Below are 14,219 nucleotides of genomic sequence, written 5' to 3' on the forward strand. Positions count from 1 at the left end.
AGCCTTTCACACCATGGAGACGCAGATTAAATCCAGCATAAGTGGATTCACCATGGATATATCTTGTTCCATCTTGCCAAACATCACAGGTTCGATGCCAGCGCAGAGGCTCGAAACTTCCACATGGGGAATTCGAAGTGACATACATTTAGCAGATCCTAGCTTCCATACACCTGGCAACATTGACCTACTTCTGTCTGCAGATGTGTTCTACACGATTCTCAAGCCAGAAAAACTTTCAAGACCAGGAAACTATCCAGCGTTGCAAAACACTGAATTTGGATGGATTGTAGCAGGAAGGATTCCCAATGCACCATCTACGAACGGACCTTCGAAGTCATTCTTTGTTCGCAAAGAAGATACAGTCAATTTCCATTTACAGAGATTTTGGGATTTGGAGATTTCTTCACCAGAAGAAATCGCCTGTGAAAAACATTTCCAGGAAACTACATCTCGTGATCGAGAAGGTCGATACACAGTCAAGCTACCCTTGAAGAAGGACAGATCCGTTCTTGGGGAGTCTCTGCAAACAGCGATTTCACGATTTAACCAATTAGAAAGAAGACTTGATCGGAACGTGGAATTGAAAAGAGAGTACCCAGAATTCATGGTCGAGTACCAACAACTCAAACACATGCAACCAATTGGGACATTGGAAGATGTATCCAGAGACAAGGAGACAAGGTACTACATTCCACATCACTGTGTGATCAAGGAATCAAGCAAAACTACACGTTTAAGAGTGGTTTTTGATGGAAGCTCGCCCACAACTACGGGGGAATCGTTGAACAGTATACAGATGATTGGTCCCACGATTCAAGAAGAATTGTTTTCAATCCTGCTCAGGTTTCGTAGACACAAAATCGCACTGACAGCAGACACGGCTAAAATGTATAGGCAAATTAACATACATTCAGAAGACAGACCACTTCAATGCATCTTATGGAGAGCATCACGTGACGAACCGATCCATGTTTAAAGTTTGAACACAGTCACTTATGGATTAACTTCAAGTTCATTCTTGGCCACAAGATGCCTCAAACAGTTGGCAGAAGATGAATCATCAAATTTCACAGTAGCCACTCATGTCTTGACACATGACTTCTACGTTGACGATTTTCTGGGAGGAAATCATTGCATTGAAGGTGCAATAAAGCTGCGTGAAAGTCTCACAGAATTACTCCAGAAGGGAGGATTCAATCTACATAAATGGTGCTCCAATAGCAAGGCAGTGTTACAATCTATTCCAGAAGAATTAAAGGCAGTACAGGATCTAGTACAATTCGACACAGAAGGCACAAAAACATTAGGAATTTCATGGCGCCCATCCACGGACGAATTTCTTATGGACAGCAAGGTCACCACAACAGTGGATGTAGGCTCGTTGAAGATCTTCTCAAAGCGCCTAGTTGCCAGCATAATTGCACAAGTGTTCGATCCAATCGGACTAATATCGCCAGTGGTGATCACATACAAGTCATTCCTGCAGCAGTTATGGCTCCACAATGTAGGATGGGATGATCCGCTTCCTATAGATTTGCAGAAAACATGGCGTCGTCTTCATTCGCAGCTCACATGTATTAACGAAGTAAAAGTACCACGGTTCGTTTTGGCTCCAGGAGACATACATAAAGTTCAAATTCACGATTTCTCTGATGCATCAGAGAGAAACTATGGCAGTGTTCTCTTCGTAAGATCAATTGATTCAGAGGGTCACATAGTGTGAACTTATTGTGTTCAAAGTCCAAGGTGGCTCCTGTGAAGAGAACCACTCTTCCACGTTTAGAATTATGTGCGGCAGTTCTACTAGCCAAACTGGTACACAAAGCATTGTCCATACTGCGTCTATGTATAGACACCATTCACCTATGGACCGACTCAAAAATCGTTCTAGCTTGGCTGGCGTCACCAGCCAGTAAATGGAAACCTTTTGTTGCCAACCGAGTTGCTATGGTACAGGAACTCACACAAGTCAGTGATTGGAAGCACATTCCGTCAAAAGACAATCCTGCAGATCTGATCTCACGAGGAGTCGATGCAAAAACTATCAGATCACTTCAGCTTTGGTGGCACGGACCCACCTGGCTCCAAGAAGACGAGACACAGTGGCCATCATCCAGTTTAGCATTCCGTCCAGACGACGACACTATTCCAGAGCAGCATAAGGTAGCAGCTACCACATTGGTCACTCATGTAACAACTGAAGAAGAAATCATATCTAGATATTCAAGTTTATCCAAGCTACTGAGAGTAGTGTCACTCTGCAAAAGGTTCGTCAGCAATTGCAGAAACTCAAGAGAGAAAAGGAGTGAAGACCTTACCATCTTTGAAATTCAAGGCGCCACATTTGCCTGCATCAAGATAACACAACGTGCATTCTTCTCTCAGGAAATCAAAGATTTGTCTGACAAGCAGCAAGTACACAACAAAAGCATTTTGAGGAACCTTCATCCATTTCTCGACAATGAAAAAGTAATTCGTGTCGGAGGAAGATTGGAAAACAGTGAATTGGAGTTTCAAAGCAAACATCAAATTATTCTTCATCCGAAGAGTCATTTCGCGAAAATTCTGATAGCATCAGAACACACGAGACTTATGCATGCTGGTCCACAGCTTCTCATATCATCACTTCGTGAGAAATACTGGATACCTCGCATACGACAGGTGGTCTAACAGATCATTCACCAGTGCAACATATGCTATCGTTTGAAGGCTTCAGCCGCCCAGCAGCTGATGGGGCAGTTACCCTCCAGTAGAGTGAGACCCAGCAAGGCATTCCATCACGTAGGCGTTGATTACGCAGGGCCATACCACATCAAGACCGGAGCCGCAAGAAGCAGATCCACAAGAAAATGCTACATTGCAGTTTTCACTTGTCTTGCCTCAAGGGCAATTCATCTAGAGATTGTCTCAGACTTGACATCACAAGCCTTCATCGCAGCTCTACTACGCTTCACCGCGAGAAGAGGAAAGTGTGCAAGTATTTTTAGCGACAATGCTACGACGTTCCATGGTGCTAAAAATGAATTGCAGGAATTACGTAAACTCTTTCAATCACAAGAATTCAACAAGGACATCAACAGTTTTGCAGCAGAAGAGAATTTCCAATGGAAGTATTCTCCACCACGCAGTCCATCATTCGGTGGGATTTTTGAAAGTGCAGTGAAGTCTATGAAATACCATCTTCGCAGAGTAGCAGGAAACGCCGTGCTAACATACGAAGAACTAGTAACTCTGCTATGCGAAATAGAGGCCAGCCTCAACTCCCGTCCTCTTTCCACACTCCCTGATTCTCATGATGAATTCAGCTACATTACCCCTGGTCATTTTCTTATTGGAGGTCCTCTAACCTCATTTCCTGAACCAAACATTACAGATTTGGCTGCCAACAGATTATCCAGATGGCAGCGCATACAGCAGTTCCAGCAGCGAGTCTGGAGGAAGTGGTCTCAGGATTACCTACATAGTCTGCAGCAGCGACAGAAATGGACAGCCGTTCAGTCGAATTTGAAGCCTGGCACACCAGTGCTATTGAAGGGGGACAATCTTCCACCACTCTCGTGGAGAGTCGGCGTCATCCAAGAAGTGTTTCCGGGAAGGGATAACCTAGTGCGCGTAGTCACCATTCGTACTAGAGACGGAGTCTACAAGAGAGCATTAAGCAAAATTGTGCCTTTACCACATTGGGAAGAAGACGCTCCATGAGCTAAATTATTGACAATATATCCCCTAGTGTTAGGTTGGATGTGAACATTCCAACGGGGGGGAGTATGTTGGAGAATTATCTCTAAAAACTAACCACGATATATCTTTTTATATATTCTTGTATTCGCAAATAACAGAACTTTTCTCTTGCTCATTTTTGCTATGCATTTGTTTCTATATAACCAATTGCTTATATTGTGTATATCCAATGCTTTAAGAAACCTGCACTCCCATTGGTCAGTTCATATCGGGTGCGGTGCCTAGTTGCCGCCATCTTTGCGTGGAAGCTTACTTCCGCCAGTGTTCGTGCAGAAGTCACTCCGGCAACAGCCGAAAGTCACCGCGTTGCGGATATTCATCAAAAACGTAAGCCTAACGTGGCTACGTTTCATTCGGCATATGAGTGAAGTGCAGTGATATTTAGTTCAGTTTCACAGGAACATTACAGTGCTGATATCATTCAGTGAAGAACTAGTGACGTGTTATTGTAAAACCGGCTTCCAATTTCATATAAACAGTTTACTGAGGCAGGAGTGCAGGACAGTGTAATTACGTGTCATGTGTACATATTTATTATTAATATAACGTTATAGTTTTAGTAAGTGCCTTCATTTTCTTTACACCTTAAGAAGATCGCGGTGAACTCAGCTCTATGGTGATACAATTCATTCCAGGGAGACAATCAGGGTCCTACCGGGCAGCAAACGCAACATCTATGGATATATTTAATGTCCTCCTCCGTGGCAGTGTGGTCTAAGGCACTGTGCTTTCGGCTCCAACTGCAGGACAGAATGGGTTCAGTCTCTGGGTTCTCGGTCTGTGTATAGGACCGGTGGCAACCCACCATCGTGAGGAAATTGGGGCGCTACAAGTGAGTAGCGTAACCCAGTCATAAAAATCTATAACAGGTGGGGGTTCGACGTGCTGACCCCACGTCACTCCATTACTGGTTGAAGAACTCCACACCTCTAATGGCCGTGTGCACGAAAAAAGATCAAATTTTAAACTCGGATCAGGAAAGGATCATTGGAAAATTCCATTGCAGGAAGACGGTTCAACACTTGATCGCGATCTAGGAACATCAAAACGAGTTTATCTTCTGATCGGCCATTCGCCACCGTTTTGGTGGCTGATCCTGGTTCACGATACTGACGCTTCGACTGCAGGCAGTTGTTTTTTAATATAAAAAGAGCGGAAAGTGATGTCGAGGGCGTGCAAACGCTAGATGTTGGATGTAAATGCTGATAATTCGAGAACTATGTAAACTAAAAACTGCCAAAATAGTAATAATAATTTGTGGTTCTGTGATGCAAAGTCGTAATGTTTCTAAATACTGTACTTTCTATCCCAGAACACAAAACATATATATGATTGTATAAATTTACGAAAATACATGTTACTGGCTATTTACACTACACGACAATATAAATATATAAGAATTAAGAAATGAAAAATTCAAATACTCGCCACAATACAGTAATAATAGAAATAATAATAATATATCTTTATTGAGTGGGCGAGGTTCAGCCTCAGCGTATGCTGTTTTCTCAAAAACCAATGCATTTCGTAAGGCATTAAAGTCCCGTAGATGAAGGTTCCTTGCTTCCTCCTCCTCCTTTTGTGTTGTGCCGTCAGTTCTTTTTTAATATCATTATTTTTTTACACTCCACTACATCCTTATACATATTGACAAGGTTGATTAGTACATCTCTCAAATTCAGAGAAGTTTGCAGCCTGAATTATTTTCTTCTACATGTTCATACTTTAACACGTCACATTACTCTATGGGGTTCTTGATTGTCATTTGTTTTGGCCAACCAATCAGGTATAACCTTACAAATTAATCTTGGATCAGTTGAACGGAATCTCCTGAACGTCGTTTTTCGTTGGTGCAATGCAAATCTTTAAACCAAGTTCATTTAGAGTGGATTAAAATTGATCTCGTTCATCTGAACTTCGAAATAATCGGTGTTGGTGCACGCAGCCATTAGTAGGACTGCGGGAGGGAGACTGGTAGTCTGGAGACCAAGGCCCTTACGGGCTGTAGAGCCACAGGTTATTATTATTATTATTATTATTATAGATATATTTAACATACAAAGCACTTCTGGATAATGTGTTAGCAGGCCCATTATCAGGCAGGGGTCAGGCTCAGCCCCTTTGACATTAGGTATAACTATTTTGTATGATTTGTTTGCAGTGAAGAGTAAAAATGTAGACAGCTCACAACTTTACAGATAAATCCACAGAACATGAACAGCAGCTATTACATTCGCTCATCTTCTTTATGAGCTGAAGTCTAGCTGCAAGTATTTAGAAGATCATCTAGACTTAGGAAGTTCTTTCATGGGGGAGCTTCTTTATCTGTACCTACACTGTCCCTGTTTCGATCTCCCATTTAGACAGAAATCTGTGACTTTAATGTCACCATGCAAATTCCCTTCGCATCTGCATCAAAGGTCAACAGCTCCCAAGTTTTGGGAACGAAGGAGAGTTTCATTGCTTCAGCCGGAGGTATGTCATGCAGGAACCGCGATTGAATATTGTGCATTGTGTGTGTGTGTGATATAAATATCTGTATCATCAAAAGTAGTGTGGGGTGTGGAAGGGACGAGTTCAGTATCAGTCAATTAACACTTCAAGAAATGTTTTAAAAGATGTAGAAAAATGTAGTATTTGTATGATATTTATACATTTTATAGAACTTAATGACCCCCCCCCCCCCAACACACACACAATTTACCTTCATTTAATACTGTTAATTTTTTTTGGAAAATGGCCTTGGTTTACAAAACTTCCCCTGGAGATCAATTCTAGGTATGGGCCTGTGTGTTAGGTTTGTAAAGTACAAACTGTAATGTACAGCTTTTTTCTCTGCTATATATAAATATAAATTTTACGTGTGTGTATAGATATGTTTTACATTGGCCTGCCTCGTTGCTCGCTCTCTCTGCCGGTTGAGAAACGCGTTGTTCGGCTACAGGAATGCTTTTTATTGCGAAATCCACTTTTCCCAATTTCACGGGTACGGGGGGAATTCTTTCTAAATATCGGCATGCACCGTTATTCCACCCCAATCATGCGCTAGCCTCTCCCGGTCTTCAACCAAATTCTGTTTTTTGTATTAAAAAGGGAGGCTAAGTCCTTCGTTACTGACGACATGTCACAACGTAGGACCGACGCCTGATCTGTTCTTGAACCTAAGCGCCGGTGGGCATCGTTTTGCCGCTTCTCCTGTCCAGAAATGTATAGGGAAGCCTTGATTCATTGCTTTCCGCACTTGCGTCCAAGGAGGGGTCTGTTTTTTTTTTGCTGAAAGGTCCCATGCCAGTGTTGCCAACCACGTTTCGCTTGCCCACATCAGCGATCGCAAACCCCCTTAGAAATGCACCATCTACATATCTAAATTATACTTCATATTCCGTGTTGAAAACGTTCCTTCAATCACAATCGGCATAAGTTCAGTGTATAAGAGTATTAATATTGTGTTTAGGAGTAGTTCAGCTTGTTAATGAGAATCATGTATTTGTTATTAAAGGGGGGACTTTGATATTGTATGGAAGATGTGTGTATTGTTTTATTGATAAAGGGGGAACATTTATGTTCAATGAAACAGTGCATTTGGGGGTGATATTTAATTATATAACTGCACAAGATATGCAAATGGAATAGTGGGGATGAAGATTTTGTTCATCGGTGTGTGCGTGTTTGCGTGGAGGAGTCCCTAGACGGCAGCACCGGACGGTAAGGACATCTTTGGGGCCCCGACGAGCAAAAGCCCCAGGGCCGCCTTCAGCAGTACCACGGGTCCGAGTGTGTCTATTGGTCCCCATTTAGATTCGGTGGTCATTCCAAAGGAGGGGATGACGCCAAAATATGTCGCAACCCCGGAATCGAAGGTGACCATGGGAGGACGATGATTGAGAGAGAGGACCTATTTCTAATCTGTGGAGAGGACAGTTGACTTGGAACTGCGGTGAGATAGAGAAGGGAGTTTCTGGACACTTGATGTACTACCGCGAAGTCATACTCAAGTAGTTCAGGGTGATATCACTTGGGTGATATAAAGAAGTACGTTTCCGAATTGGCTAGGAACTGTCGGTTACATATGTGTTCGAGTGACCGAGGACTGTGACACCGTACGGAATTATAACACCATTAAGCCTTGTTTCCATTATAATGAAAAAATATAAATATGCTGACCAAGGCAGTAATTTATTTTATTAAAAACATAAACTAAACGTAACGTTTCAACCTTCTAGCAAGGTCTTCATCAGACTCTGTATCAAGTACAAAAGTACGGAAGTGTAACCTCGCGCACTGACCACAGTCGTGGTGTCGTTGCCCGAGCTTCCTTTCCCATGCTGTCGGGACTCGACCCGAGGACCCCACCGTGACCCTGCACACGGACCAGCGCTGGACGGAGGACGACGTACATACATCGGCCGGACCAAGGTAGGATTGTGGCCACCACCCCCACAACAGTGATTTCGTGAGTGATAGCGCGCAACACTATTTTGGGCCCGGGGGGGGGGGAAATGTGTTGGGGTACGTTGGCCAACGTAGATGGTTGCTTTATGTGTGCGTATATATATTGTGTAATAGGGTCTGTACAGTATTTTAGTGTGTGTATATAATATATGTATAAAGTCGACGTTTTGCTTTTTTCCAATGCATCACCCTCTTCTAACGCAGAGCTCGTGGGCATTGGCTGGCGACTTGGTGAGGTATTTCAACTCCGACGACTTTTCGCTTAGAATCCATGCTCTACCGGCGCGTCTACCGAGCTACAGCCGCAGCCGTGCATCACAAAACATTATTAAATCAATATAATGACATAATGATGTAAACCAAATACAAGAAAAGTCTAAAAAAAATGAAATGCTTAATATTGATTTAATGAAAAAATTTTCATCACCCTCTCTCACACCCTGGTGAACATTTACAACAAATTTATGGTTGGCAGAGACCTCAGACCTGTACAGTAAGACTCGCATCGTTATATAAATCATCTAACAACAAACACTGCTACCAGGCTTGCTTCTACTAGTAACATTTTTTTTCAATTAGAGATCACAAGTAGAAATATGGTAAAGACATTGTTAATGCATCTCCATATCCTTCAATGTATTGAGAATTCTGGAAAACAGCTTAAATACATTTAGAGTTCATATGGAAACCCTACGTTCACCAAAATATATTTTTTTAGCCCTGGTAATTATGGAGATAATGACAGTTGACACAACCTACACTGGGGATGCAATGGGCATCCGGAAGAGCTTGAGGGGGGGGGGGTGGAGATCATTGTCCTTGTTATGGATGAACAGTGTGGTATTTCTCCCCCTCTCTGCTTGATAAATTTTATCCCCGGGGAGGGGGGAACAAAAAATTATTGGCAATTTAGTAACTTTTTCCCACTTCGCCATTCAATTGCAACATTTTCTGTCAGACAACTGGAAGCTCCATTTGGCGAATACAGATGTGGCCTCAAGCGTTGCTCTATTCTTGGAACTGTCAAACAAGTGGCCAGGGTTGAAAATCACCTCCCCTCTTTTCTCTTCTTTGTCCACGGAATTTGGCAGGCAAATGCATGTGAAAGTTGCGATTTAGTTTTCACGTGAATCGAACTTGTCACCTCAGAATGTCTCTATTTGTATGAGTGGAACAATAGTACACGAAGATAGCCTATATGGAATTTTTGAAGCAAGTGCGATAGCCCTTTACGAAGTCATTTTTTAAAGAACAGTGTTTTTTTTTTTGTTAATAATGAGCTAGATTTCTTTGTGAAGCTAGAATGTTAGTGGAAAAAGTGAGCATTACGAGTTCCAGATACTGCTATATCAGGAATCTGCCTTCAAAATTAATGAAATCTGATAAAACTGGTGGCAGTGAAGGCTGTGTTGATCAAAGGATCGGTTTTGAAAATTTGCAAGTGCATTTACACAAGAAGGAGGTAGTAATAAAGTGTTGAGTTTCTTTGCTAACAAATGTAAAATTACGTGGCCATGGGATGGCTTGATGTATCTAGTGATAAAGTTACATATACATTATCTTTCATTGCCCACCTAACAAATTTTCAGAATTAACAAGGTAATAGAACTTGTGTTAATCTCCTGAGCCCTGAGAAGCAAGTTAATGTGTAATTTTTATGATTTATCAAATGTAACAGTAATTTAGCAAAGTAGTCTTGGTCGTCATTCTTATATGGTAGAAAACTTTTTGATTCTACCTCCCCCCCAAAAGTTATGCCCAAATTTGATTCAGATCCCCACAAGTTAGGTCCCAGACTAGATTTCTGGGGGTGGGTGTCAAAATCTCACTTTAAAAACTGCAGGCAAAGTCCCGATTAGCTGTTCTGATCATAATGTGGATTTGACCATTTCTTTCTGTCAAGATACAAATTTACATTGGCAATTTTTCATCAATTATTAAAAACATGTTTTGTTGGAAGCTTTTTAAAAAAGCTCAGTGACATAAATCAAAGTGTGGAGTGACCCCATTTACCAATTAAAATTGTCACCTTGTAATCAAGGGATTCCGGGTTCGATACCCGGTGGAGGCACAGTGAGGTTCAGTTTCCACTTTACAACTGTAGGTCCAGTCCCGATTGGCCTTACTGTGCATAAAGATGCACTTAAAACACCAAATCAACCAACCATTATATATATATATACAAAATATAAATACATACATGCGTAATATATGCAGAGCATTCCCTGACATTCACTACGAGACTCTGCGGCAAGCGGTCCGGCATCAGCACTTGTCTTTCCCGGTGAATGGGTCAGCGACAGTCGCTAGAGTCGGCTATGAAAATTACAGTTTTCATATTGTGTACTAACCTTGACTACAGAAGGTGTTGAAAATGATGTCCCTCTGCTGCAACATATTCCTGGCATCTCCGAAGGAAATTGGCATTTATACGTGCAAGTTCGTCTACTGTAATTCTCGTACAATACTCTCTTTTTAACTCACGGATGGTGTGCGGATTGTCTTTGTATACTTTATTTTTTAGATTTCCCATTTTTCTTTCGAGGTTTAATATAGTGGTCCTATGTGGAACGGGAACACCAGGAAATTTCGTTGCAAAACGTCGTCGCACTTCTCCACAATTCCTCTTTCCGAAGTAACACTCGATAAGATAAATCCTTTGTTGTAATATAAACTTTTGTGGTGCCATATTAAGCCACAATCTTCAACACACGGACACGACACAACATAACTTCCGAGGGAGGATTATACTGGCGTCAGTCTGCAACGTCAACAGAAAGGGAAAGAAAGAGAAGGCAGGGAGAGCGAAAAAAAACAGACTGTAGCGTGCGACTGTCGCGGACCCGTTCACCGGGAAAGACAAGCGCTGATGCCGGGCCGCTTTCCGCCGAGTCTCGTAGCGAATGTCAGGGAATGCTCTGTGTATATACAGGTATTATATTATTACATATATATTATATCGGTTCACGCAACAATATATAAGCATGATCTCATTCTGTCTAGACAGTCGGTAGAATTCCCCCCTGTAAATTTCTTAAATACCACACTGGGGATGAATGAAACGCACGCTGATATTCCTAAAACTTATGCCGCATTCTGAAAAACAATTTCTCTCTTGATTTTTAACACATCTAGCTTGTCTACCGAAAAGGGATATAATTATAAGGATTTTAGAATACCGAATTCTTCTAACAATATTCTCCTGATATAACATGTGTTCTGTTTTTTGCTTTGGACTTTTTATTTAAAGTAAGTTGCTTCCATTAATATTCTCATTTTCCATGTAATCGTAAATCACTTTTCATAGGCTTGAATTACTACAGTATTAGATCATTTGAGGTTAGTGTTCTTAGCATCCAGGTATTTCAATAGGTTAGCTCAGAGGTTTTCAACTCCAAAAGGTCCGAGGGCCAAAATTATATCCAGCAGTTGATTGGCGGGCCGCATTTTTTTGGGGGGGGGATTAAAAATTACAAAAAATGTAAGTACTGAACTGAAAATGTAGAACTTTCTCATCATCTAAATTTCTAAAATGAGGTAATAAAAACAATGGAATCACAATTCAAAATTGTATAATTACAATATATTTCACAAAAACTCAATACTTATGGATGAATTGAAAGAAATGAAAAACACACCATACAAATAAGAATCCTTCATGATAAGTGTTCAATTGAGGCCGATCTGATTTTTTTATTAAAGTTGGAATGTCCACTTTAATTTCTGTATTTGAAAGTCTCAGAAGGTGAAGCAGTGAAGAATCTGAAAGTCGGCTTCTGCAGCTTTGTTTTGATGAACTTCATTGAAGAAAAAAGACTTTCACACGTGAATGTGCTGCCGAACATCGATGCCATTCTTTGCCCAAAACTACGAAGGTTTAGAAAGCGTTCCTTTGAAAGGTATTTGAAAAACTCTGGCCCCTTTGCTTGCCTACCTTGAAGGAACACATCGCCTTGCAAATCACACAATTCAAGTTGGAGAGAAGCTTCTTGTTCTTCGATGTTGAAGCCAAGAGGATTGCTAAATAGCTGGATGCTGCTTTTAAGTTCTTCAAATTCTTTAAATCTGGAGTCAAACTCGTCCATTATTTCTTTAATATTTGCACTGAATTCAGAAAAGTCCAGTGTTACTTCATCTCCTGCTAGCCGCCGACAGCTTGGAAAATGGACCAGGTTATTCCTCTCCAAAGTAACGTTGAAAATCTTCAGTTTATTACGAAACCCATTTATGTTTCCCATTAAATCTGACACCAGCTGGTTTTCCCTGCAGTCTCAAGTTCAGGTCGTTCAGATGACCTGTGATATCTGTCCAGTTGTGTGTGTGGGAAGCGGGCGAGTTCATTCCGCATAGCGAAGGGGTGGAATGCATGGTGTGAAGTGAAAGTGACGTCACTTTAGATTCTTCTGATGATCATTATTGACTGCAAAATCAATTCTACCTCTGATATTGTCTTTCTTCACAGAACTTACGTTCTATTTTTACTGAAGGAACGGATTTTAATAAAAATAATGTATTTTGCAAACTAGCTTTGCGGGCCGCCAGTTGGAAACCCCTGGGTCAGCTTATACGTTTGTTGCATTTGTGTGTATCAGGCGCGGATCCACGGGGGGGGGGGGGGCAAAGGTAAGATCGCCCCTCCCAACTGTCATATTTTTGTATATATAATTATGCCTAATAGTATTCAAGACTCATTCGTTCTGTATTTTTATCACCATGTTTTACAGGCTCGAGAAGTCTACTACACTGTATGCTCATGATAGGCTAATCGGACCTGAGACCACTGCAGGGAATGCGTTTTTATTTCTTTGTTTATTATTTTTACTCCTCATATCTCACCTTCAGTTTACCGTGACAATGATTGGAATTATGACAACAACACAGGCGTGGCAACGGGTGGGCGAAGGGGCCTCGCGTCACATGGGCTTATTATGTGATAAACAGAGGTGAGAAAAATAGATGGAAAGGGCTAATTTTTGTGAGCGATAAAACTACAACATTATGTTGCTAACCAGTTATAAATTATATTGAAACATTACAATTTGGATGAATACGTCAACTATTTAGTATTTTAAATGAACCGGGTGGTAGCCGTCTGATTTTAGAATATTCAGGAAGCCAAACAACAACAATGAAACGTTTTCTTACAAAGGTTGATACCTAAACACAATTTTTGACTTCTGATAATTTAGAGTTTCCAGAACATTTAAGAAACATTATTCACAGTAGAGACGACAGAAAATTAAGGAAACTTCACAGATTTGGTTAAATTTGTTTCGAAATATGGCCAATTACCACAAGAAGATTTCAGCGTACACAATAAAATGAGATTAACAATAGTTCTGAAATTCCAAATGAACTGATACAGGTAAAGAGCTACAATGTCAAAATGGCTATATTAAAATATGTAAAATTAGCTAAGTCCAGAGATTTACTAACTTCACGTAGTTTCAATATTTACTTTCTTTAAGTTCGAAGCTGCTTCTTTTACATTCTATATTATTTTGTAGGTGAACGTGACCTCACACAAAAAGCACAACAATGTTTAACATGCAACAGTTATTTTTCATTGTTGAAGCTCGTGACAGTAGCTATGAAACTACATCCAAAAACTTACGACCAGACACGCATAAGAATTATATGGTACTAAAGCTTCAACACATGATTTCCATTCAAAAATGGAGATAGTACGTAAGTTTTTGAATTTTATTATTTTCGGTTGCTTTTCTATAATTTCTGGCTAATAGTGATGATGAGAAAAGACACTTACAAGGACACCCATGCCCTGATCGAGATTCAAACACGGGAACTCCTGCGGCAAGATCGAAAGTCGGCCACTTAACACACTCGGTCACCGAACCGGCGTGTTTATGCTCTTAATGCTACATTGATTTGGCTTATTTTTCTTCGCATTTCTGCCTCTTTTGGCTACTGCGAAGATGAAGATGCCTTAAGACTGCCAAAGCCTGGCAACCAGATTTTAGTTAGATGGCGCCTAGTGAACTTATAGAATCCCATCACCGCTG

General features: G+C 41.0%; 1 protein-coding gene across 1 annotated transcript; it reads left to right on the forward strand.

Annotated features, from left to right (window-relative positions):
- The first annotated feature begins 3,171 nt into the window (after window positions 1–3,171).
- On the forward strand, window positions 3,172–3,705 carry LOC145980221 (uncharacterized). Its single transcript, XM_083113242.1, has one exon. It carries the CDS (start codon window positions 3,172–3,174, stop codon window positions 3,703–3,705), a length of 534 nt encoding a protein of 177 aa, XP_082969368.1.
- Window positions 3,706–14,219: the final 10,514 nt, after the last annotated feature.

Source organism: Lepisma saccharinum, chromosome 27 (assembly GCF_977018435.1).
Source record: "Lepisma saccharinum chromosome 27, izLepSacc3.1, whole genome shotgun sequence".
NCBI lineage: Eukaryota > Metazoa > Arthropoda > Insecta > Zygentoma > Lepismatidae > Lepisma > Lepisma saccharinum.

What these genes read in the sequence shown, in the direction of transcription:
- LOC145980221 (XM_083113242.1), top strand. Translation starts at nt 3,172, where the DNA reads ATGAAATACCATCTTCGCAGAGTAGCAGGAAACGCCGTGCTAACATAC.